The sequence below is a fragment of the Rhinatrema bivittatum genome, chromosome 2 (assembly GCF_901001135.1).
Source record: "Rhinatrema bivittatum chromosome 2, aRhiBiv1.1, whole genome shotgun sequence".
Lineage (NCBI taxonomy): Eukaryota > Metazoa > Chordata > Amphibia > Gymnophiona > Rhinatrematidae > Rhinatrema > Rhinatrema bivittatum.
The window spans coordinates 38,527,332-38,552,974 of record NC_042616.1 but is presented as its reverse complement, the minus strand read 5'-3'; the positions used below and the strand labels follow the sequence as shown (position 1 = coordinate 38,552,974).

Below are 25,643 nucleotides of genomic sequence, written 5' to 3'. Positions count from 1 at the left end.
CTTACCTTGAAGTCAGTTTTTCTAGTGGCAATCTGTTCCACATGGTGGGTTTCCGAACTGCAGGTTCTTTCTCGCTGTGAATTTCCCTGCCTATGTTGGATAGAGATAAGAGTGAGTATTATCTTTTGTGTACCTTGGATGTCGAGCGGCGTCTGATGAGGTACTTGGAAGTTACTAAATCTGGCCAAAAGTCTGATTGACTGTGCTCCATGGTGGAGGTAAACGTGGTGAACCGGCGACGTGGGCAACTGTAGCCCATTGGGTTAAGGAAGCCATCACAGCCGGCAATGTGGATGCCAAGATTCCTTTGCCGCATCAGGGTTAGACCACATTCCATGTATTGTGGATGGAGATTCGATTTATTGTCCCATGCTGAGATTTGCCAAGCAGTGACGTGGTCTTCCTTACCTTTTCCAAGCATTACCACTTGGATGTTCAGGCTCAGGAGGACGCCGCCTTCACATGGGCGGTATTGACTGCACTGCGGGCAGACTCCCGCCCTGTTTGGGAGTTGCTTTGGTACATCCCACTTGTGGGGATTGGCCTGCCTGAGTGCAGAGGAAGGAGAAATGACAACTTACCTGATAATTTCCTTTCCTCTAATGAAGGCAGGTCAACCTTCGTTCCGCCCTCAGCTGCTGATTTTTGCCTTTGGTTCACCATTTAGGTGTGGATGATGAGTGTTGTTCCCGCTATTTGTTGGAGGACTGATAAGTGACTTAACCAGCCCCTCAGTTTACTGACTGTTCTATGTTTTGTCTGAGCTCAGTGTTCCCTATTGGTTGGCAGCATGAGTGGTTGATTTGTTAATAATCATTTTCAAGTATAATCAGTTTGTCCACAGTTTGACTTTTCCGGAGAATACGGACCGGCTGCTGTCGGGGCAGGGCTATATGTCCATGATGTCAGTTTTTACTCTGTCTCCACCTGCTGGTAGAGGTGCATAACCCACTTGTGGGGATTGGGCTGCCTTCATTAGAGGAAAGGAAATTTTCAGTTAAACAGTAACTTCTCTGCATATTTTATGCAGGGAAATTAAACAGGATTTACTTGCATGTGTAAGTCGGTGTATTTTAAAACAATAACGCAGGAGTGAAATTACCAGTTTTACCAGTTAGCCCAGCAGTTCGCTCAGTCCTTCTGCAGCTCAGTGCGACTCTCCTGTTTCTGAAGCCTGAGCTCTCCCCAGTTCATCCAGACCTCCCACTTAGCCAATAGTAAACAAAAACCACATTTATTGTTACTTTTAGTGTTACTGGAATTAATTACCAGATAATTAACAAATGTAAAGTTACGTGAGTGAATGAGCACATATATGTGTGTATGCGCCTTTTAAAATGACGACTTGTGCGTATGTGTTGCTCCCGCCCTTCTTCACCCCCTTTTTTATGCAAATATTTGCATGTGAAAGCAGATGTAGGCAGGTACATTGAACATTTTAAAAATACTGATTGCGTGAGTTGCGGTTTCTTTCTCGCATATCAGCTGAATTTTATGTACAAAACGTTTTGAAAATTCACCTTAAAGTCTGGGATTCGGTATTATGTAACTGTGAGTCATACACGTCCACAAAAATTTCCCCCCTGCCCTGGTGAGCCTCAGTGCTGTAAGATCTCCTGATTGACATGATACAGAAGGTGCTGAATGTGTTTCTGGTTTGTGTTTCAGGTCCCAGTAACCTTTGAGGACATCGCTGTCTATTTCTCCCAGGAGGAGTGGGAGGATTTAGATGAAGGGCAGAAGGAGCTTTACAAGGAGGTGATGAAGGAGAATTATGAGACCCTCATCTCTCTGGGTAAGAGGCAATTTTACACTTTTAAGATCCTTAGGACATCTTGATAAGTGTAGTTCTGAGTGTGAGCTCTTCCTGCTGAGATTTTGTCAAAAAGGATGAGAATTTATTTTATTTATTAGCTTTTATATATTGATATTTGTGGGTACATCATGCCAGTTTACGCTGCAGTGATCACTTTGGAGCCAGTTTAAGCTGTGACGGAGTGGCAGTTACTACCTTGGAAAGCTTGCTGGGCAGACCAGAAGGACCATTTTGCTCTTTTTTTCTGCCGTCATTACTTTGTTACTATATGAAACAGGACTGCAGTTTTGTAAATCTCAGATTGCTGTGGCTGGCAAAGAATGTGTAATCTGTGTTAGAACAAATGTTGATCATTGCCACGGGCTGCACTCTCAAAAGGGCCCACAAGCTGCTGTTGAATCCACTTCCACCCTAGCACCTTGTGTCCAAGGAAGCCCTGATGGCCTGTGGTAGCATCTCCCCTTCCCCCAACCTTGCTAGCCCATGAAGATTCAGTAGCCAGAGTCCCAGCCATTACCCCACCCCATGGCCTCCAAATCTTCCTAACCTTTTCCATTAACCCCACCCCCTCACTCCCCTGACCTTCTTCCCCAAGTTACCAGCCCTGGGTCCACAAGGGGCAGGAGCGATTTTTCCAAATTGGTGCCAACTGACCCAAGGCTCTTCTTTGGAGGCTAGGAAGGGGTTAATACCCAGAGCTAATGGCAGGGGCTCTGGTTACTGAGTATTTATGTGTTGATCAGTTTCAGAGGAGGAGGACAGGAGGGGCAGTACATCAGGGCTTCTTTGGACACATGGGGGTGAAGGAGAGGGAGGTTTAACTTCCTGGCCCTGAGAGCAGCATCCCCTGGCACCTTAGTCTGGCAGGGCTCCCGGGGAGAGTAACTCTGCCTTTTGGGGTCTCACTAATCGTGTGTGTGTGTGAGAGAGAGGGGAGAGGTGATCAGTACTGGGGAATGGGTGGGAGTGTGAAGAAGGGGTTCAGTGTGGGGGTGGATGGATGTGTGAGAGAGAGAGAGAGGGGCTTGGTGTATGAGTGTGAGAGGGAATCTGTGCTGCATAGAGAGAGGATGACTCCCCCCACCCCTCGAAAAATCTTCCCCATCCCAGATCTGCCCTTCTAATCCCAGAAATCTGGGCTATGGCCTTCTTCCTCCTCCCCTCCCAGTTCTGGATCCTCCTTTCTTCTGGCACCAGATCCCCCTCTCCTCCTTTCCTCCTCCTGCCATTTACACTCCTCTCCCTCTCTCATCTTTCCCTCGGTCTTTGATCCTTTCTCTCTTCCCTAGGAATGTTAACTGTAAATGATTTATTTCACTTTGTTTTTTTCATTTCATTTGATGTTTCAATTCTTTAAAATGAAAGAAACAAAACAGTGCACGTGGCCTTTCATCCCCCCCTCCCTTTCCTCACTGTGAAGGCAGATCTTCGAGGAAGAGGTATAAAGATACAGCGGAGAGGAGGGTGGACTCATGGTTGGAGCAGAGGCTGAGAAACTGGGAAGCCAGGATTCAAATCCTCCTCCTCCCCCCACTGCTGCTCCTTGTGACCTTCAGCAGGTCCCTTCTCCCTCCATTGCCTCAGGCCTGGCTTCACAAAGCTGCAATTATTTTTCAGGGATGTGCCCCGCTGTCACGGGTGGGCGTAACCTCCCTTCAAAGCATATTGCGGATATCTCGCCCCATTGTTTTGTATTGTGGTAAAATTCCACGAGGCAAAACAGCGCAGCCGTGCCCTTTACCGTGCAATGTTGGCCCCGACGCATAGGGCCGCCATCGCCTTAAAGAGCCCACCACAACCAAAACAAACAGTGGCCAAAAACAATAAAATTTGTGCAGAGGTCAAAAATGACCCCTCCCCTCCTCACTCCGGGGCAGCTGACTGAGCTGGCTTTGACCAAAAATGTTTAAACACAGTCCCCCCCCCCTCCCTTCCCCTCCTAGTCAATATAGATGGCACAGGTTTTTCCCCCCACCCCCCTTTCAATAAAAACAAAAATAGCTGACGGCTCCCACACCTCCCCCCCATACCCCTTTGCCCATCCTCCCCTTGTGTCCAGACCTTGCCCCAGTCATGTGACGAGGGAGATGCCAGGTCGGTGTCATGTTGGGAAATGGCACCGCCTGGGACTAGGGGGCGCCCCTGTCCCTTCCGCTTGCAGATTTTCATGGATTTTAGGTAATGAGATACAGGGGGGGAGGGGTTCAGGAGGGTGGAAGGGTCTTGGGGGGGGGGGGGTTCCCTACTTGAAACCAACAATTATTATCTGAATTTGGGGGATCGAGGGAGGGGGAAGGGTGGACCATTAAACCCAACTAATTTTTTAAATAATTTGTGGGTGTGAGTGGAGAAAGGGGTACAGGGGGATGAGCTGCCTGTCTATATTCTTATTGGGGTAACCTATGCCATTATGGGCATCTCTGTTGACGGGGTTGGGGGGGGGGGAGGCCGTAGTCACGTGTTCATGGCGAGCTGTGCATAAACTTCCTTGGCTGTGACTGCCTCAGTTGGCAGCCCTGGAGGGAGGAGGAGGGTCGTGTTTGACCTCCGCACGCTTTTTATTCTTTTTCGTGCTCTTTGTTTTTGTTAACATTAGGTTTAAAGGGCCCACCTTAAGGCCTCAATGTTCTTATTTTAGTTTAATGTTTTCCCCAGAGCTGCAGATAAAATAACACGGCTGATAAATTTCAAAGTCAGCAATATTATTGTATTTACATGAGATTACCTATGGATGAGCTGCTTTGCATGGATCTGCAAAATTCATGCATGCAAATGCCATGCAAAACAGCTCATTGGAATGAGTGAGGGAATCTTGTCCATTTTATGCAAATTATTTTCAAATATTGCTGTGTTGATGCAATATCACGCAATGTACGCGGTTTATCTTGTGTTCCCTGTATGTACCCAGATCAGTTCAGACTCCTGGGTTTTGCTTCCCAGCCAGCAGATTGAGACAGAGAGGGTTTAACTGACACTGTGCATAATCCAGTGTGCCACCTGCAGTCCCTCAGTATTACTCTTTCTCCAGAAGAGTTATATGGTGTAAAACTTGCAGTCTGGAGAGAGAAAAATAAAAGATTAAAAGAGAGAATTTCCGGATCCTCCCAGGGGGTTGTGAGATCCTGGTGAGGCCATCCCCTCTGATTTGGGATGACTAGCAGAGGGTTGGTGAGTCTTCTGATAGCTCGGTCCAGAGATCCAAGGGTGGACATCTGGTGGTCCAGATCCCTCATCCCCCACGTGACAGCTGTGGAACCTGCTGGCAGTTCTGCACTGCAAGCTCACTGGAGCAGGGAAAGTCTTCCTTTTATATGGTTTGTCCTGGGCTGGCTCGCTAGAGTTTGGCAAAAGGAGACTGATATAGCCAGTGGTCTGGCTCTCTTCTGATCTGCCACGCGGCCTGCACTTCTGGAACCGGAACCTTTGCACCAAAGGAAAGTGTTAGTTTCTGTGTATCTTTATTTTTTCTCAGAGTGAAAAAAAAAAAAAAGATCAAGGACCTAGCTGGAGGAATCTGTGCAGCATCGGGGTTCCAGAGGGGGAGCTACCTTAGCAGCTTGGGGAGCTCAACAATGGGCTTTATCCGCAGCTTCTCTGTCTGCAGAGGAGACCGGGTGTTTGCTCCTGGGGGGGGGGGCTGAGATGGTGTTGAGATGCTGGTGGTGCCGCGGGTGCGGAGAAGAACAGCGTTATAAGCGGCGTGGCATTCAGGGCTCTGCGTCTAGCATGGCCGCACCAGTAGAAGGAGCCTTGCCGGGTGATGGGGTCCAGCACCAAGGCTTTCACAGTCAGCACGGAAATGTTGGCCACTTTTGATTCCCTAGCAGCATCAGCGGGAGAGACAGGCAAATCTCTTCCACTATGGCTGGTGGTTCCTTGTCTCGCAAAAGTGCAGAGAGGCACGTTCACAGAGGAGGAGTCTCTGGTTCTGGCGGAGGCCTTCTCTGGTTTTAATTTGCTGATGTGCCCTGCTTGTTTAGCAGAATAGGCAGTGGGGAATGCTGGCGCTCAGCCCTAGTTTCCATGGATTCTTGGCCTTCTCTGATTTTCGGGGCCGGATTTTGAACAGATCCGGGCCTAAACATACTGAAGCTGCAGGCAGGCTTTGCTTAGCTGTGTGCTGGGCCTTGCAGCGGTTGCATCCGCAGGGACCTGTGTGCGTAAGGCCACGGTCTAGATTTGAGTGACCTAGACTTGAGCGCATATATACCCAGGTATTTGAGCACGTATTTGCGTAGGTACTTGTGCGCATAAGGCCGTGACCTAGACTGGAGCATGTATTTGCGCGGGTACGTCTGGCATAAGACTTCAACCTAAAGGTGAGCGCATATTTGCGCAGGTACTTGCGCATGTACGACACGGCCTATATGAGCATGTACTGACCGCGACCTAGTCTTGAACACGTATTTGCGCGTGTCCTGGAGGGCTGTGTGTGTGTGTGTACGCCCAGGTGGCATTGGAGTGTGCGCAGGAGGCCGCCTAGAGTCAAAGTTCAGGAGAGCTAGGTGCCGGGGACGAACAGGTCCAAGTGCCTTGCTATCTGTGAGGCTTGCCGTCTGATAGCAATTCAATCCTCACTCGCTCTCCATTTGTGTCGGTGCTGTTGCTTAAAGCGATTTGACTATTGCAGCTTTTGCCCATGTTGGGACTTCCCCTCGGCTTATGGTGGCTCGGGAGGGGAGTGGGAGGCAACGGTCAGTTCTCCTCCTCCCTTATTCCCAAGGGCAGAAGCTTCTCCAAGAGAGAGAGGTGGGAGAGAGCAAGTTTAGGCCTCTGGGCTCCGGTATAGATCCATCCTCCTCCTGGGTGAAATGTTTCCAGGGCTTGCAGACTTTTCTGCAGGGGTGTCCAGTGAAGGCGAAACAACCTACTATATAGGGATTGCATCTTCAGGCCTCCCATTTGTTAGTCACGGCGGGCAAATGCTGCAGGGAGGCTGTCCTTTGTAATTTCAAGGGGATGTGGATCATGAGACATTGGAGCTTTCTCACCTGTAGAAGAGGGAGAAATTGCATATGAGTGAGAGCCACTTTGGACTCTGCCCAAATTTTTTCTTTTTTCACAGAGATGCCTTGCTGAGTTTGTTGGCTCAGTCCCTGAACCCAGTTGACATGGCCCGATTCTGTTGGCTCAGACCCTGAACAAGCTTAGTGTGGCCAGAGGTCAATTTTAAGTTAAGCTTCCAGTTTCTTTCCCCTCGAATCCAATTCAAGAGATACTGGATTTAAAGAAGGTAAATGCGGCTCTCAAGGTTTCCCATTACTGTATGGAAACTGAGGTCTAACCTTGAGGTCGGTCATAGTAGTGGTACACAACAGAGAGTTCTTTGCATCTCTTAGTCTCTTGACAGAGGCCTATGTGCACATAGCCTCAGGACAGAGCACCAGAGATTCCTGAGGTTCATGGTCCTAAGGGCAGGTTTTAAGTTTTGAGCCCTTCCCTTCGGCTGGCAGCAGCTCCACGTACCTTCATCAAGGTGATGGTGGTGGGGGCAGCCGCATGGCAAAAGGAAGGTGTGTTGGTGCATCCATATCTGGATTAATGGCTCATTTGTGCAAAATCAGAGGATCAGAATCTGTCGACAATCAGTACAAAAGGTACTGATGCGCTTGAAGTTTCTAGGATGGGTGGTGAACCTAGCAGTGAGTCATTTAGTCCTTTTTCAAACACTGGAGTATCTGGGAACTCAGTTCGACACGCTGGCAGAGAGAGTGTTTCTCACGGAGAGGAACTGCTGAAATTGCAGAGTCAGATTGGGCTTCTGCTGGAGCTTTCAGTGCCAGGGTCTGGGACTATTTACAGGTCCTGGGTTCTGTGGCATCGACATTGGAATTAATGCATTGGGTGTTCTTGTAAATGTGGCCCTTACAGGGGGCTCTTCTCTCCTGCTGGAACCATTATTGGAAGAATTTCATCTTCCTCTTCCATTAGAGGTGGAAGCCAGGGACAGTCTTTTTTTGTGGTGGCTTACTCGCACCAGTCTCGAGCGTGGTGCAGAATTGGGTAATAATCACCACCGATGCGATCCTCTCCGATTGGATGGGGTGTGGCAAGATCGGTCAGCGCAGAGCCATGGTCTGTCAGTCAGTTAGAGATGAAAGCGGTGCATTTTGTGTTGCTTGCCTGTCTGCCAAGGTTGCGCAGCCATCCAGTATGGATCCTATCGGACAGTGCGACGATGGTAGCCTTCATCAACCGTCAAGGCAGAACCAAGAATCAGGCAGAGGCTCGAGAGGCCCGGGAGTTGATTCTCTGGGCAGGGCAGCACTTGGAGCAGCTGGCAGCATCTCACATCGCCTGCAGACCTTTCTGTAGGGGCGCCCAGTGAAGGGGAAGCAACCTACTATGTAGGGATTCTCATTTGTTAGTCACGGCGGGCAAATGCTGCAGGGAGGCTGTCCTTTGTAATTTCAAGGGGATGTGGATCATGAGACATTGGAGGATTCTGATGGAAAATTGGCTTTCTCACCTGCATATACTGAGAGCCACTTTGGACTCTGCCCAGATTTTTTATTTTTTCGCAGAGATGTCTTGCTGAGTTTGTTGGCTCAGTCCCTGAACATACTTAGTGTGGCCTGAGGTCGATTTTAAGTTAAGCGTCCTGTTTCTTCCCCCACCCCCCGTATCCAATTCAAGAGATACTGGATTTAAAGAAGGTAAATGTGGCTCTCAAGGTTCCCATTACTGTATGGAAACTGAGGTCCAACCTTGAGGTCGGTCATAGTAGTGGTACACAAGGGAGAGTTCTCATCTCAAAAAAGATATAGTTGCGATGGAGAAGGTACAGAGAAGGGCAACCAAAATGATAAAGGGGATGGAACAGCTCCCCTATGAGGAAAGACTAAAGAGGTTAGGGCTGTTCAGCTTGGAGAAGAGACGGCTGAGGGGGGATATGATAGAGGTGTTTAAAATCATGAGAGGTCTAGAACGGGTAGATGTGAATCGGTTATTTACATTTTCGAATAATAGAAGGACTAGAGGGCATTCCATGAAGTTAGCAAGTAGCACATTTAAGACTAATCGGAGAAAATTCTTTTTCACTCAACGCACAATAAAGCTCTAGAACTTGTTGCCAGAGGATGTGGTTAGTGCAGTTAGTGTAGCTGGGTTCAAAAAAGGTTTGGATAAGTTCTTGCAGGAGAAGTCCATTAACTGCTATTAATCAAGTTTACTTAGGGAATAGCCACTGCTATTACTGGCATCAGTTGCATGGGATCTTCTTAGTGTTCGGGTAATTGCCAGGTTCTTGTGGCCTGGTTTGGCCTCTGTTGGAAACAGGATGCTGGGCTTGATGAACCCTTGGTCTGACCCAGCATGGCAATTTCTTATGTTCTTTGCATCTCTTAGTCTCTTGACAGATGCGTATGTACACAAAGCCTCCGGCTGGAGCACCAGAGATTCCTGATGTTCATGGTCCTAAGTGGCAAGTAATACCGGGGTAATAATCTCACACCATTAACCAACAATTACTCTCAAATATAAAAAATGGTGTTCTCACTTTAAATCAAAATTTTGTATTATTAAATACAATACAATATATAACACCTCCCACAATTTATTACACATAAAACATATACCCCCACCCCAAAAGTTCTTGTAACCCACCCCCAAAGTTCTAGGACCTAGTTTCGATGAATCCACTTCGTCTTTTTCAGGGAACACCCCATTTAAAAATACATCACCCCCCACATCTTTTATAAGATATCTGCAAACATTAAAACTTTTAATACATTACTTTATTTTCAATACAAAAACAATATATTGCTATACAGTATATCTTATACAGAACAACCTTCCAAAATAGCTAAAAAAAACATTTTATAAATTCAAACAGATTAATAAAGATTTTTCAATAATTTTATTTAGCGAGCACAATAAGTTTCAAGCCCTTCCCTTCGGCTGGCAACGGCCTCGCATACCTTCATCAAGATGATTGTGGTGGGGGCAGTCGAAGAAAGTTAGACCTTGGGGAATGGGAGCTGTCTGAGGCAGTGATGTGTCTCATTCATGGAAGATGGGGGTATCCCGACCAAAGAGAACCCCAAGGTGTCACGGTTTTACAGCCACTGAGCAGAACACGGTACGGAAGGAATCAGAGCTCTGGTACCTCCGTGGACTTGAGGGATTCTTCTTTATCTTCCCTCCATGACCTCTGGTGGGCAAGAGATTACGGCGGATAGAGAAACATCCAGGCAATGTGATCCTGGTAGCTCCAGAGTGGCCACATTGACCTTGCTCTCCAGATATGATCAATTTGGCCATAGACGGGTCCCTGAGGTTCAGAGATCAGTCAGCTCTTTTCCACCAGGGCCCAATATTTTCAAGTCGGGTGGTTCACTTCTGTCTCTCAGCTTCGCTTCTGAGAGGAGATGTCTGACATGGGATATTATGAAGTGGTTATTTCCACCTTATTGTTGGCTAGGTGAACTTCTACATTCTTTACGTATGTGTGAATTTGGAGGATCTTCGAGTCCTGGTCCACAGCTGACAGAGTGAGCCTCAGCCTGTTCATGCTATGGTGTTGCTTTTTGGCTTTTCTGTAGAAGGGTTCTGATCAAGAGACTGGACTTTAACTCTCTGAGAGTCCAAGTAGCGACATTGGGTGCAAGGGTATCTTCTGTCCGCACATCTGGATGTTAAATGGTTCCTTCGGGGAGCTAAGAAATTGCATCCTCAGGCACGGAACATTTGTCCGTCTTTTAATCTGAATCTAGTCTTTAGAGGATTGTGTGAGGCTCGTTCTGAACCACTAAAGAGAGCTACGATGAAGGACTTGACTCTTCAAGTGGTTTTCTGGGTGGCTATTTGTTCAGCCTGTAGAATTTCAGAGCTCCAGGCACTGTGGTGTTGAGATCCCTTCCTACAGATGGCTGATTCGGGGGTATCTACGCATGGTGCCCTCTTTTCTGCCTGAAGTAGTCTCGCATTCCATCTTATGTAGACAGTGGAGCTTCCAGCTTTTCCGGATTTGGATTCCTTTGCGCCTCACATGGTGGAGCTTAGGCTCTTAGATGGAAGGCATGCATTATTGAGGTAACTAAAGGTCACTTATGGTTTCCATAGATCAGATCACCTCTTTGTATTAGAGCAGCCCAAAGAAGGGAAGTAAGGCGTCTAAGGCTACAATTGTGCGGTGGCTGAAGGAAGCGATCGAGTCAACTTACATTTCTAAAGGCGCCCGCTGCCAGAGGGTTTAGGGGCGCACTTGACACTTTCTTAGGCAACTTCCTGGGCTGAGTCACAACAGTTGTCTCCCCTTGAAATTTGCTGGGTGACTACTGGGAAGTTGTTGCACACTTTTTTGCTAGGCCTTATCACTTGGATGTTGGGGCTCCGGCTTCCATGTGCGTTGGTGAGAGTGTTCTACGAGTGGAACTCTCCAGGTCCCCCCCAAGTTAAGGGGAGCTTTGGTACATCCCACGGTCTGGACTGATCTGGGTTCATACAGGGAAAGGAAAATTGGTTCTTACCTGCTAATGTTTGTTCTTGTAGTACCACAGATCAGTCCAGAGACCCACCCATTTATTGGGGGGGAGAGTTGGCCTCTCAAACTGTTGCTTTGGATATAGTGTGGAGCTGGAGGTTTTTAATGCTGACCGCTTATGTTAAATTTGGAAAATGAGTTTTCTATTGTCTTTTTGGGCAACTTCACCTTTTTCCGGCTTGTTGGAGGGGAGGGAGTTTGCTTAATAATTTATGGTTGTTGCTGTCATCTTGGCTTGGGTTCAGGTTGATACTGAGGGACTGCAGTTGGCAAACTGAGTTATGTGAAAATTTCTCTATCTCCATCTGCTGGCAGGGAGGCAAAACCCAGGAGTCTGGACTGATCTGTGGTACTACAGGAACGAAAATTAGCAGGTAAGAACCAATTTTCCTTTATAGCCCTACTATAACTTATTGAATCTCCCAGTTAGATTGTAAGTCCTCTGATGCAGGGACCTACTCACTGTTCCTGAATAAAGGGAAATAAGGCTTTTGCATAATTAAATGACTGATAACTATTTCTTTATTCATAATTGGAGATAGACTAACTATATAAGCAAAGAGATTTTATGTGATATTTTTGAGATGTGCAGGGCCATGAAACTGTTCCTCTTCAACTGAAAGTTTTCATACCTAGAGTGATTATGGAAAGCCTAATGTGGTGTTCTTACCCCAGGATCAGGCTCTCCGAGCGTCGCCCCTGATATTATATCCCACATTGAACGAGGAGAGGAGCCATACATCAGGGATGAGCCGGGATCAGAGGAAAGAGGAACTGGGAGAAGCAGCTGCTCAGGTGAGTGCAGGAATAAGAGGGACCGGGGTAAAACTGCTGAGATGAGGAGTGGAAGGAGCAGCTGGGAACTGCAGAGATCCCTTCACCAGCTCCTCGGGAGAGCTCTGTAATCACTCGCAGGGTTTCTGTTACAGGCAGCCGTCACACAGGACGGGGCTTCCCTACCTCGATGTGATGTGGTAATAACAGCCCTGTCTTAGTGTTTTCTACCCTTCAACCCACAGGCAGGAGAAGAACAGCACTTTCCTGTACATACCCAGATCAGTCCAGACAAGTGGGTTTATGCATCCCTACCAGCAGATGGAGACAGAGAACAAAACCTTGAGGCACTGCTACATAACGAGAGTGCCACCTGCAGTCCCTCAGTATTCTCTGTCTCCAGCAGCTGGCAGAGGGGCAAACCTGCAGTCTGACCAAATTTAAATTGAGAGAGAGAAATGGTTTGTGAAGTTTTTGAAGGCTTCCTGAGGTGTTAGACTCCTTCGTGGACCATCCCTCAGGGGGTAGCACTGAGAGGAGAGGATCACCTTGCTAGTGGCTGAAAGGAATCAGTAAGTTCTATTTGGGAAATGTTTTAAAAGTGTTGGGGAGAAGTAAACTATTGGGGTATATTATTTAGTGTGTTTGTGCTTTAAATAGTCAGTAAAGTAGCTAATAAACAAGTTAGTGTGTTTGTATTTCCCAACCCCCCCACCCGCCCCTAGCTCATCCTTTAATTTATAGGCAGTTGCCACTTTCACATTAAAAAAAAAAAAGAATCTATCTTTTAACTTCACTTCACAAATTCCCCACACCGTATTGAGAGTTTTATCATTCTCTTGTAGGCCACTACCAGATATATAGTGAATACACTAATACATTTAAAAGACCCTAATTACATACATTCCTACTCCCATAGCAACCTAAAACTTAAGTAGGAACTGAACAAATTTGAGATGAAGGCAGCAGTCCAGCAGCAAGAGGGGGGCTTCCCAGTCTTTTGCATAGAGTGTCACATGTATGATTTTTTACCCACTGGTGAGAAGTTGTACATGTGCATGCGATGCAAAGAGCTCCTGGCTCTCAGAGAACGAGTCCGATCTCTGGAGGCTAGAGTGGCAGACCTGGAGGAGTTGAGGCAGACAGAGAGGTATATAGATGAGACCTTCAGGGACATAGTAGCCAAGTTCCAACTCCAGTCTGGCAGTTCTAGTGCTGCCATGGAGGAAGAAGGTCTCATGATTGGAGAGCATTAACCTAGTGCAGCAGGAAAGGAACCTGTAGCAAGGACCTGCTCTCCAGGTGATGCATTGTCCTTTCGCACTGAGGATATCTTCCCAAGGCCTACTGCCCAGGAGGGAAGGGTTAGGTCGGCCGTCATAGTTGGTGATTCGATTATTAGCAATGTAGACAGCCAGGTGGCGGGTGGGCGTGAGGATCACCTGGTAACATGCCTACCTGGTGCGAAGGTGGCGGACCTCACGCGTCACCTAGATAGGATTTTAGATAGTTCTGGGGAGGAGCTGGCTGTCATGGTACATGTGGGCACCAATGACATAGGAAAATGTGGGAGGGAGGTTCTGGAAGCCAAATTTAGGCTCTTGGGTAGAAAGCTTAAATCCAGAACCTCCAGGGTAGCATTCTCTGAAATGCTCCCTGTTCCACGCGCAGGTCACCAGAGGCAGGCAGAGCTCCAGAGTCTCAATGCGTGGATGAGACGATGGTGCAAGGAAGAGGGATTCAGTTTTGTAAGGAATTGGGGAACCTTTTGGGGAAGGGGGGAGTCTCTTCTGAAGGGATGGGCTCCACCTTAACCAGGGTGGAACCAGACTGCTGGCACTAACCTTTAAAAAGGAGATAGAGCAGCTTTTAAACTACAACAAAGGGGAAAGCCAACAGTTGCTTAGCAGGGCATAGTTCAGAGGGAGGTATCTTCAAAGGATACTAATGAAGCATTAGAGTTGGGGCATCCCAACAGTGAGGTTCCAATAATAAGAAAAGTAGTCCAAGTGCCTATAATTAAAAACTCACCTGTGCTAAAAGATTCCAATTTATCCATATTAATTAAAAAGCAGAATGAAAATACAAACAAACACACTTTGAAATGTTTGTATGCTAATGCTAGAAGTCAAAGAAGTTGGCTATAGAGGCAAAAACTCACAGTAAAAACTTTTTAAAATATATTCAAAGCAGAAAGCCTACGAGGGAGTCATTTGGACCGTTAGATGATCAAGGGGTTAAAGGGGCACTTAGAGAAGATAAGGCCATCGCGGAAAGATTAAACAATTTCTTTGCTTCGTATTTATTGAAGAGGATGTTGGGGAGATACCCGTAATGGAGAAGGTTTTCAGGGGTAATGATTCCGATGGACTGAACCAAATCACGGTGGACCTAGAAGATTGGCCTGATTGTAGTAAATCACCTGGACCAGATGGTATACACCCCAGGGTTCTGAAGGAACTGAAAAATGAAATTTCAGATCTATTTATTAAAATTTGTAATCTATCATTAAAATCATCCATTGTACCTGAAGACTGGAGGATAGCTAATGTAACCCCAATATTTAAAAAGGGCTCCAGGGGCGATTCAGGAAACTACAGACCAGTTAGCCTGACTTCAGTGCCGGGAAAAATAGTGGAAAGTGTTCTAAACATCAAAATCACAGAACATATAGAAAGACATGGTTTAATGGAACAAAGTCAGCATGGCTTTACCTAAGGGAAGTCTTGCCTCACAAATCTGCTTCACTTTTTTGAAGGAGTTAATAAACATGTGGATAAAGGTGAACCGGTAGATGTATTATATTTGGATTTTCAGAAGCCATTTGACAAAGTTCCTCATGAGAGGCTTCTAGGAAAAGTAAAAAGTCATGGGATAGGTGGCGATGTCCTTTCGTGGATTACAAACTGGCTAAAAGACAGGAAACAGAGAGTAGGATTAAATGGACAATTTTCTCAGTGGAAGGGAGTGGACAGTGGAGTGCCTCAGGGATCTGTATTGGGATCCTTACTTTTCAATATATTTATAAATGATCTGGAAAGAAATACGACAAGTGAGGTAATCAAATTTGCAGATGATACAAAATTGTTCAGAGTAGTTAAATCACAAGCAGATTGTGATAAATTGCAGGAAGACCTTGTGAGACTGGAAAATTGGGCATCCAAATGGCAGATGAAATTTAATGTGGATAAGTGCAAGGTGATGCATATAGGGAAAAATAATCCATGCTATAATTACACAATGTTGGGTTCTATATTAGGTGCTTCCACCCAGGAAAGAGATCTAGGCGTCATAGTGGATAATACATTGAAATCGTCGGCTCAGTGTGCTGCGGCAGTCAAAAAAGCAAACAATGTTGGGAATTATTAGAAAGGGAATGGTGAATAAAATGGAAAATGTCATAATGCCTCTGTATTGTTCCATAGTGAGATTGCACCTTGAATGCTGTGTACAATTCTGGTCGCCGCATCTCAGGAAAGATATAATTGCGATGGAGAAGGTACAGAGAAGAGCGACCAAAATGATAAGGGGAATGGAACAGCTCCCCTATGAGGAAAGATTAAAGAGGTTAGGACTTTTCGGCTTGGAGAAGAGACTGCTGAGGGGGGGATATGATAGAGGTGTTTAAAATCATGAGTGGTCTAGAACGGGTAGATGTGAATCAGTTATTTACTCTTTCGGATAATAGAAGGACTAGGGGGCACTCCATGAAGTTAGCAAGTAGCACATTTAAAACTAATCGGAGGAAGTTCTTTTGCACTCAATGCACAATTAAACTCTGGAATTTGCTGTCAGAGGATGTGGTTAATGCAGTTAGTGTTGCTGGGTTTAAAAAAGGTTTGGATAAGTTCTTGGGGGAGAAGTCCATTAATGGCTACTTAGGGAATAGCCACTGCTATTAATTGCATCAGTAGCATGGGATCTATTTAGTGTTTGGGTAATTGCCAGGTTCTTATGGCCTGGATTGGCCTCTTTTGGAAACAGGATGCTGGGCTTGATGGACCCTTGGTCTGACCCAGCATGGCAATTTCTTATTTTCTTATAATAGGAACATAGCTTATTTTGTGCTCCTAGCTGGCTATCTGGCCACAGTTAGACTTAAAAAAATAATTGCACTGCCAAGCCTCTGCTGCTTGTCCTTGTGGGCTGAGGGAAGGCAGATCCAGTGTTAGAAACTTTACTCTACCTCTGACCAGGAATAAAGTTTCTAGTGTTAAGAAAATGTGTGCATTGGGAGGGAAAGCCTAATGCAGTCATTTGCATGGAATTTCCATGTGAGGGCCCTGAGCTGAGCGCCCATTTTGTGCATATAAAACTTCTTCCTGCATGGGGATAATGTTTACCTGCACAAAATGTGCGTTTTAAGTGTGGGTAAAACCATTGCATTCAGCTGAATGCACTTTATTTACATCGGCCTCTCAGGGAGAATTCATCAGATCAACTTCCTCAAGCTAAAAGCAGTAAGATATGCCCTGAAGCTTTTTAAGAGTTTGCCTAGCAAATTTGTCTTCATCCAAACAGACATTCAGGTAGCTGTGTTTTCTACATGGACAGGCAAGGAGGGGTGAGATTGTACCTGCCTGTGGCACTAGGCCATCTCTCACAGAACGGTCCTCAGAGCAAGGTGTCTGTGGGTGAGAGGACTGTCCTCTCAGGTCTTGGAAACCCTCGATTGGTCCTTGCATAGGGGAAGTAGCAAACCAGGTATTCCGGGGATGTTCCACACCCATAGTAGCTTTGTTTGCATCTCCGAGTGGAAAAACTTCCTGATCTTCTGTTGCAAGAGAGAGGAGCATGCAGTAAGTTTTCACGGATACCCTTGCTGCAGATTGGAATCGGGGCCTTTTGTAAGCGTGTCACAAGATCTTATGGAAGCTCAGGAGAGACCAGGAAACTAGTATCCTCATAACAGCGGTAGTCCTACCCTTAACAGAAGCCTTGGGGGTAACCTGCCCAGAGCAGGATGGACCATTTTGTTCTTTATCAGCCATCATCTGCTATGAGCTATGTTAGTTCTGAATTGACTAAGGCAAATTTGCTTCCTGCTTCTTCGGGAGATGTTCGTTTGGGTTCCTTTTGGCTTTAGGGAATTCCCCAACATTGATCAGTGAGGATCAGGGGCTGCTACAGCACCACCACCATTGGGTGTCTGTCTCTCGCAGCCTGGATGTTAAAGGGGGGAAGCCCTATAACCCCTTTTTCTGTCTGGAATTGGGTCTCTCATATTTTGGCTTTCAAAACGAATTTCACGAGGAGTTCCTGTGGTTTGAGTGGAATTGGGTCTCTCATATTTTGGCTTTCAAAAAGAATTTCACGGGGAGTTCCTGTGGTTTGAGTGGAATTGGATCTCTTATATTTTGGCTTTCAAAACGAATTTCACGGGGAGTTCCTGTGGTTTGAGTGGAATTGGATCTCTTATATTTTGGCTTTCAAAAAGAATTTCACGGGGAGTTCCTGTGGTTTGAGTGGAATTGGGTCTCTTATATTTTGGCTTTCAAAACGAATTTCATGAGGAGTTCCTGTGGTTTGAGTGGAATTGGGTCTCTTATATTTTGGCTTTCAAAACGAATTTCATGAGGAGTTCCTGTGGTTTGAGTGGAATTGGGTCTCTTATATTTTGGCTTTCAAAACGAATTTCATGAGGAGTTCCTGTGGTTTGAGTGGAATTGGGTCTCTTATATTTTGGCTTTCAAAACGAATTTCACGAGGAGTTCCTGTGGTTTGAGTGGAGTACCTTTGCCATGTGGTGTGAGGGGAAGGCCCTAGATCCATTTTGCTTCTCATAGAAACTGCTTGAGCTCCTTTTACATTTAATAACCAGCTCAATGTCGGTGCAGTTGGCATTTATCACCACCTTACTGAAGTTAAATGCATCTGCTTGTAACTTTTCGTTGTCTGAATAATGCAGGGCTTGCTCCAGTTGAAGCCTCCGGCTGTGAAAGGACCTTAACATGGTGTTTGCCCAGTTGATGATAAAATTGGGTTTTTGTGCTTCTGGACTCTTGCGAGCAGAACTGACTGACCTGAAAGGTCAAAGTTTCAGTGGCAGTCACTTCAGCACACGGAGCTGGCGAGCACTATGCCGTAGTGACTTGTCCACCTTATGCAAAGTTTGTTTTTTTTTTTTCTTTTCAGGTAGTGCTGGTTCTAAGCACACATCCTACGTTTTGGCCTACCGTAGGATAGGATATTGCAGCGGAACGGTGGCCTTCTGTCTGAGGCAGATTAAAGTCCTCCGAGAGTCTGCCCAGCTTTTTATTTCATTTGATTCCAGTAAGTCTGGATTTTCCACAGCCGAGCACTCTGCTTCTGTTTGGCTAGCAGATCAAGTCTCCTCCTGGAGCCCACAGGCAGACCTGGATCTGGTAGGCCAGGTCAAAACTCACAGTATTAGAGCCATGGCACCACTGGTAGCCCACACGGCATCCATCACCATCGAGGAGGTCTGTGAAGCTGTGATGTAGATTTTTTTTTTTTTTTTTCCACAGGTTCACATCTCATTCCTGCCTCCTGGGCAGTAATAATGGCCGGTCTGTCCTACAGAGTCTATTTGAGGTGTAGAACCCAACTGCATCCCTCCTAGAGCCCATTGTTTAGCAAAATCGGTGAGGCCCATTGGCACAATTTTCATTTTGATTTTTCCCTCTCTGTTTGAGGTGGCCTCTAGCTTGGGATTCCCCCATGTGTGAGGGCTGCCATCCTGCTTGTCCTCGGAGAAACTGGAATTACTTACCTGTAACCGGGGTTCTCTGAGGGCAGGAGGATGTCAGTCCTCGCAAAATCCTCCTGCCTCCCTTTGGAGTTAGTTTCTCCATCTTATTTATTTATTTATTTATAATTTTTTATATACCGCTGCTCATCAAAGATATCACGTCGGTGTACAGTGCTTTATTATGGGCTAAGTGGACCTGCTGGGCTCTCTCTTATGTCAGCCATGGCTGAGGACTGACATCCTGCTCTCTTCAGAGACGCCTTGCTACAGGTAAAAGACTTTACAGTGGCAATTCTAGGGAAATGCATAAAACATGAAACTGAAAACATTAACCATATAATTTCATCACATAACTTTCTCCTAATCATAAAGAGGTCAATATTAAAAAAAAAAAAAAAAGCCTGTAATGGCTAACTTATTTGGTCAAAGTTAGCCAGGTAAGTTATCCTGGATATTCAGCGAGCTGAACATACCATTGAATATTCCTGAATAAAATTATCTAACTTTGGCTTGAAAGCCACCACAACCCTCCAAACACCTCCAAGTATTATCTAAGATTAAAAGTCTGATGGTTCAGTGCTGGCCTCCCCTTCCCTCCCCTGTTAAGATAACAAATGAATGCCCCTTCCTCCCACCCACCCAGTACTTTTGATCGTTGCTCCAGCAGGCATCAAGCTGAACCCTGCCCATCTTGGGTTGATTGTTAGGTTACCTTTTAACACGTTTTTTTAGAATTTATGCAGATAATGAATTACATGGTTAATGTTTTCAGTTTCTTGTTTTATGATTTTATACATTTCTTTAGAATTCCCTCCTGTAATTCTTGTCTCCAGTCCTTGTCGCTCTCTCCTTTGCCCCCTGCTCTTTAGCTGTAATATTCCCTCCAGTGCTGGGTTACCTCTTGTGCGTCCCGGGCTCACTCCTCCATCTCGGCTCTCTCACTGCAGATCACAGGGAAATTTCACGCTGTCCTCACTGGGACAAAGTCTGCAGCCGCTTTTTACCCTTGGACCTTGCACCAAGTGCAGGCACGTTTGAAATGGAAAATAATGTACAAACATTTTGATTGAGAGGGAAAATTATTTGGGCACAGTTTAGATGAAGAACATGTTAGAGCTGTTTGTTTGTTAATATTTTAAATTGTGTGTGGGTTTCAAACCGCAGTGATCCATATTTGATTGGAATTTAGTGGAATAACCTTACATAAATAAGAAATTTCAGTCTAGACACAATCTTTCTCTTCCCCTAATGTAAAAATACTTCTGGGAATGTCTTCTCTCAATGCTAATAAAAGTACGCTCATATCTTTAGACACATTGTGGGAGAGTAATATACAGAAAGCCAATTTATGTCTAAATTGTGTCTTAGTTGGGTAAATGGCTTTGAAAAGCGTCCTCCACGATCATCAGAGACAGAAAATATTTCTGCATCCTGTCCCTTTATTTCACATGCAAGAGGACAAGACACAGTATTACAGGCCAATGTTAGGACACTAAGCTTGCAAAACTTTCACAGTGTGGCCTCTTCAGGAGAAAAGCAACAGCGCAAGAAAAACCAAATGTTGTATTACTGAACTCATTAAACTGTCCTCTTCCTACAGTAATGCTCAGTGTTTACTTTTTTTTTTTATCTAGAAAATGACGCTCCCAGATACGTTAACACAGACACACATCACTGGGAACTCAGTGAGAATTCAGAGGGGAGCAAGATGTTATCAGAAAGAGATGCAGATTATACTTCTTCCTGTTTTGGCTGGGAGAGAAAGCGCAGGAGTCAATCCATCAAAGAAAAGCAAGAAAATTCAACAGAAGACTCTGCTTTGAGTGAGCAAAGAGCCAGAAATATCACACACCCAGTGGAAGAGCAAAGAAACCTGACAATAGAAGAGAGATGTGTACATAATGTATGTGGGATACTATTCAGGGATCCTGTGACTCGGAAATCACAGCAGAAATCTAACACTGAAGAGAGAGCATCTACATCTTCAGACTGTGGGAACACCTTCAGGCAAAAGGAAGAAGTACAGGTACAACGGAAAATATGCACAAGAGAGATACCTTTTACGTGTTCTGAGGGTGGGAGAGGTTTCAGTAGCAAGCAAGCACTAATGCAACACCAGAAAATCAACAAAGGAGAGAGACTGTATACGAGTGCAGAGCATTCAAAAGGCGTTATTACTAAAGCAAGCCTCACAAAATACAAGAAAAGTTTCACAGAAGAGAGAACAGTGTCATATACAGATGATGATGAAAGCTTCAATAAGACAAAAAACTTCACAAGAGACCCAAAATTCGAGGAAGGAGACAGACAGAATTCAAGTAATGAATGCAATAAAAGCTTCTGTGAGAAGAAAGTGTTTTCAAGTAATACAAAAACCCATACTGGTGAGATGCTATTCTTTTCTACACAATTGGAAAAACACTTCAGTAGGATGGCAGACCTCTCAAAACACCAGAACAGCCACGAAGAAGACAAACAATTAAAATGTACTGAGTTTTGTAAAAGCTTTAGTCAGAAGGAACAGCTGCCAAGCTACCAAGGAATCCACACTGGAGAGAAATTGTTCACATGTGCTGAGTGTGGTAAAAGCTTTAGCCGCAAGCAAGCTCTCACAATCCATCAGAGAATCCACACAGGAGTAAAACCATTTATATGTACGGAGTGTGGTAAAAGCTTTAATCAGAAGGGAAACCTCACACTACATGAAAGATTGCACACTGGAGAGAAACCTTTTATGTGTACTGATTGCGGTAAATGCTTTAGTCACAAGCATGCTCTCACAATCCACCAGAGAACACATACTGGAGAGAAACCCTTCACTTGTGTTGTGTGTGATAAAGGTTTTAGACGCAAGCAGGCTCTCACAATTCACCAGAGAATCCACACAGGAGTGAAACCATTTATATGTACTGAGTGTGGCAAAAGCTTTAATCAGAAAGGAAACCTCACTCTGCACCAGCGAACCCACACAGGAGAGAAGCAATTTACATGTGCTGATTGTGGTAAAAGTTTTAGTAATAAGAAATCTTGCACAATCCACCAGAGAACTCATACTGGAGAAAAACCCTTCACATGTATTACATGTGGTAAAAGCTTCAGTTATAAGTATAGTCTTACCATTCACCAGACAAAACACAAAGGTGAGAAACCTTTTGCGTGTCCTGAGTGTGGTAAAAGCTTCAGTTATAAACAACCTCTTACAGTGCACCAGAGAATTCACAAAGGAGTTAAACCGTTTGTATGTATTGAATGTGGGAAAAGCTTCATTCAGAAGGCACATCTCACACTCCATCAGAGAATTCACACAGGAGAGAAACCATATAGATGTACTGATTGTGATAAAAGCTTCAGTCATAAGCAAGCTCTTGCATTTCACCAGAGATCCCATACTGGAGAGAAACCTTTCACATGTGCTGTGTGTGGTAAAAACTTTAGAGGGAAGCAAGCTCTCACAATCCACCAGAGAATCCATAAAGGTGTGAGACCATTTATATGTACTGAGTGTGGTAAAAGCTTTATTCAGAAAGCACACCTCATACTGCACCAGAGGTTTCACACAGGAGAAAAACCATTTATATGTAGTGATTGTGGTAAAAGCTTCAGTCATAAGCAAGCTCTGAAAAAGCACCAGAGAACACATACTGGAGAGAAACCCTTCATATGTAGTGTGTGTGGTAAATGTTTTAGAGGTAAGCAGCCTCTCACAATCCACCAGCGAATACACACAGGAGTGAAACCATATCTATGCACTGAGTGTGGCAAAAGCTTTAATCAGAAGGGAAACCTCACACTGCACCAGAAAATTCACACAGGTGAGAAACCATTTACATGTACTGATTGTGGTAAAAGCTTTAGTAATAAGAAGGCTCTTACAATCCACCACAGAACCCACACAGGTGAAAAACCCTTCATATGTGTCACATGCGGTAAAAGATTCAGTCATAAGTATAATCTCACTATCCACCAGAGAAAACACAAAGGAGTGAAACCCTTTATATGTACTGAGTGTGGTAAAAGCTTTATTCAGAAGGCACACCTTACACTGCACCAGAGATTTCACACAGGAGAGAAACCATTTCCATGTAGTGATTGTGGAAAAAGCTTCAGTCGTAAGCAAGCTCTCACAATCCACCAGAGAACACACACTGGAGAGAAGCCCTTCACATGTACTACATGCGGAAAAAGCTTTAGTCATTCATACACACTGAACCTCCACCAGAGAAAACACAATGAAGATAAACCATTTGCATGTGCTGATTGTGGTAAAAGCTTCAGTTACAAAAAACTTCTCACAGTCCATCAGAGAATACATAAAGGAATTAAACCGTATCTATGTACTGAGTATGGTAAAAGCTTTATTTGGAAGGATTATTTTACACAGCACTGCAACACCAATGGTGGAGAAAAACACAAAGGAGTGAAACTCTTGACATGTCCTGAGTATGGTACAACCTTCAGTCATAAGCAACGTCTCACTTTCCACCATGGACTCCCTAAAGGATTGAAAGCATTTATATGTATTAATTGTGGTAAAAGCTTTAGTCATAAGCCAGCGCTTATAGTTCACCAGAGAATGCATACTGGAGAGAAATCATTTACATGTAGTCATTGTGGTAAAAATTTCAGACATAAGCAAGCTTTCACAGTCCACCAGAGAATGCACAGTGCATGAAACGTTTTATATGTACTTTTTGTGAAAAAAAGCTTCATTTCACCTTATAACTACAGAGAATCCACATATGAGGGAAAGAATTACAAATACTGAGGGTGGTAAAAGCATTATTGAGAAGACAAGAGCTCCAGCGAATCCACACAGAATAGAAATCATTTACATATATTGAGTGTAGCAAACATTTCAGGCATGTCATACCTCATAATCCCACCAAAAAATACACACAGGATTTAAACTATTTACTTGCACCAAATGTAATAAAAGCTTCATTTAGAAGATAAACCTCAGAAAATCCACACTAGAGTGAAACTGTTTACATGTATTAGTTGTGGTAAAAGCTTCAGGAGAAAGGAAGACCTCATGAGAAACCAGAGAATCCATGCAGATTGCAAACCATTTAATTGTACTCGATCAATAAGAGAAACATGGAGGTAACCTGCACAGAGCGGCAGTTACTACCTTGGGAAGCTTGCTGGGCAGACTAGATGGATCATTTTGGTCTTTTTCTGCCATTATTACTATGTTAATACAGGTCTCACTTCTACATTTCTAGGAAATGTATTATCCAAGAGTGGATGCTATCAAAGTACCTTCAAGTTGATGTATGCCATAGTGAGTTGTCTAATATTTATACAATCAGTGATATAGCCACAAATGGGTCATGGTGGGCCTAGCCCACCCATTTTGGGCTGTAGCCCACCCAATCAGGGCTTCCTGGCACCATCGTGGTGTGGTGATCCCACCCTCCATTGGTAGAAATGCAGAACTGCAGCTGTGCAATGATGATTGCCGAGGGGTTCTCACACTCTACAGGCTGAATAAGACCTCAGCAATATGGTGATTTGTCCATGGGGTCTTATGTCCCAAGGGCTGAAGCAGACCACAGCCTCTCTATGAAGATATGCCCAGAAGGGTTCCACCCCCCCATGCCAAAAAATATACCCAAAGGTCACAGGATGTGAGGGAGGTAGACTGTGAAAGGGAAGGGAACTTCTCACTCCCCTGACTTCTCTGTTATCTATTTATTAAAATATTTATCTTCCACTCAGATTGGATATTATCATGCTAGATGAATCACATCAAAATAAAATATTAAAATACAATCGTAAATTCAGTACATTAAAAACAAATCAGACAAATAAAACACAAAATGTAGCTACTATAGCCAAGCTGCATTTATTAATCTCATGTGCCTTCATAGGCCTCTTGAAAAAGGAAAACCTTCAAATGTTTACGAAAAGTTAAATCTTCCATGACACGTAAACTTTCAGGTAAAGCGTTCCATAGTACAGGACCGACAGATATGAAGGCTCACCATCTAGTCTCTACTCTCCAATATCCACCTTGCACTCAATGCCTCTAAAACAGAAATCCTCATCCTAACAAGTCAATCTATCGACTCGATCCACCAAATGAATCAAAACGCCTCACAAGCTCACACACTACCGCCCAGTGTCAGAGATTTAGGAGTTTCCCTAGACAATCAGCTAAGCTTCAAATCTCACATTAAATCACTACTAAAAGGGGGCTTCTTTAAACTTCAAACCCTCAAAAAACTGAAGCCCCTCCTCCACGCCCACGACTTCCGCACTGTTATGCAAACCACCATACTATCTAAAATCGACTATTGCAACTCCCTTCTCATAGGTCTCCCTGCCTCCACTATTAAACCCCTCCAAATCCTCCAAAATGCTATGGCTAGAATCTTAACAAACACCAGGAAAACTGACCACATCACTCCCATACTACAGGATCTCCACTGGCTCCCCATTTCCTACCGTTCCCAATACAAAACACTTACTATCCTCCATAACACATTATACAAAAACAACTCCCCCTGGCTTGAGGATATGCCACATTTCCGTCAAACTAATCGCCCCACCAGAAACACCCTCGCTGGCACCCTTCAAACCCCTTCACTCAAAATTGGGCACCTTACCACTACCCGGGACAGAGCCTTCTCCATTGCGGGTCCTACCCTCTGGAACTCCCTTCCTGCTAAACTCCGCCTAGAACCGTCCCTGAGCCACTTCAAAAAAGGAATCAAGACATGGCTCTTTAAACAGGCATACCCCAACTCCTCCCAATCCTAGTCATTGTCATGTCTCGAAATTACTCAGCTCCCGCTCAGCCTACACACCCCCTCCTCAACCTCCCCTTCGCCATCCCAACTCCCCCTGCTCCC

General features: G+C 44.9%; 2 protein-coding genes across 4 annotated transcripts in view; both read left to right on the top strand.

Annotated features, from left to right (window-relative positions):
- Positions 1–25,643, top strand: part of LOC115083857 (zinc finger protein 271-like) — a 634,158-nt gene that overhangs the window by 445,562 nt on the left and 162,953 nt on the right. The window lies entirely within an intron of this gene.
- On the top strand, positions 1,741–25,096 carry LOC115083856 (zinc finger protein 585A-like). Of its 2 annotated transcripts, XM_029587893.1 has the most exons (3): positions 1,741–1,795; positions 11,976–12,095; positions 20,421–25,096. In XM_029587893.1, the coding sequence occupies exons 1-3, from the start codon at positions 1,762–1,764 to the stop codon at positions 23,456–23,458; spliced, it is 3,192 nt and encodes a 1,063-aa protein (XP_029443753.1). In that variant the 5' UTR covers positions 1,741–1,761; the 3' UTR covers positions 23,459–25,096. The 2 variants fall into 2 exon arrangements, with proteins under 2 accessions (XP_029443753.1, XP_029443754.1); XM_029587894.1 differs by lacking the exons at positions 1,741–1,795; positions 11,976–12,095 and adding an exon at positions 15,582–15,641.

What these genes read in the sequence shown, in the direction of transcription:
- LOC115083856 (XM_029587893.1), top strand. Translation starts at nt 1,762, where the DNA reads ATGAAGGAGAATTATGAGACCCTCATCTCTCTGG. An exon ending in TGAGACCCTCATCTCTCTGG is followed by an intron (nt 1,796 to 11,975) that starts GTAAGAGGCAAT and finishes TTCTTACCCCAG; the next exon opens with GATCAGGCTCTCCGAGCGTC. An exon ending in TGGGAGAAGCAGCTGCTCAG is followed by an intron (nt 12,096 to 20,420) that starts GTGAGTGCAGGA and finishes TTTTTTATCTAG; the next exon opens with AAAATGACGCTCCCAGATAC.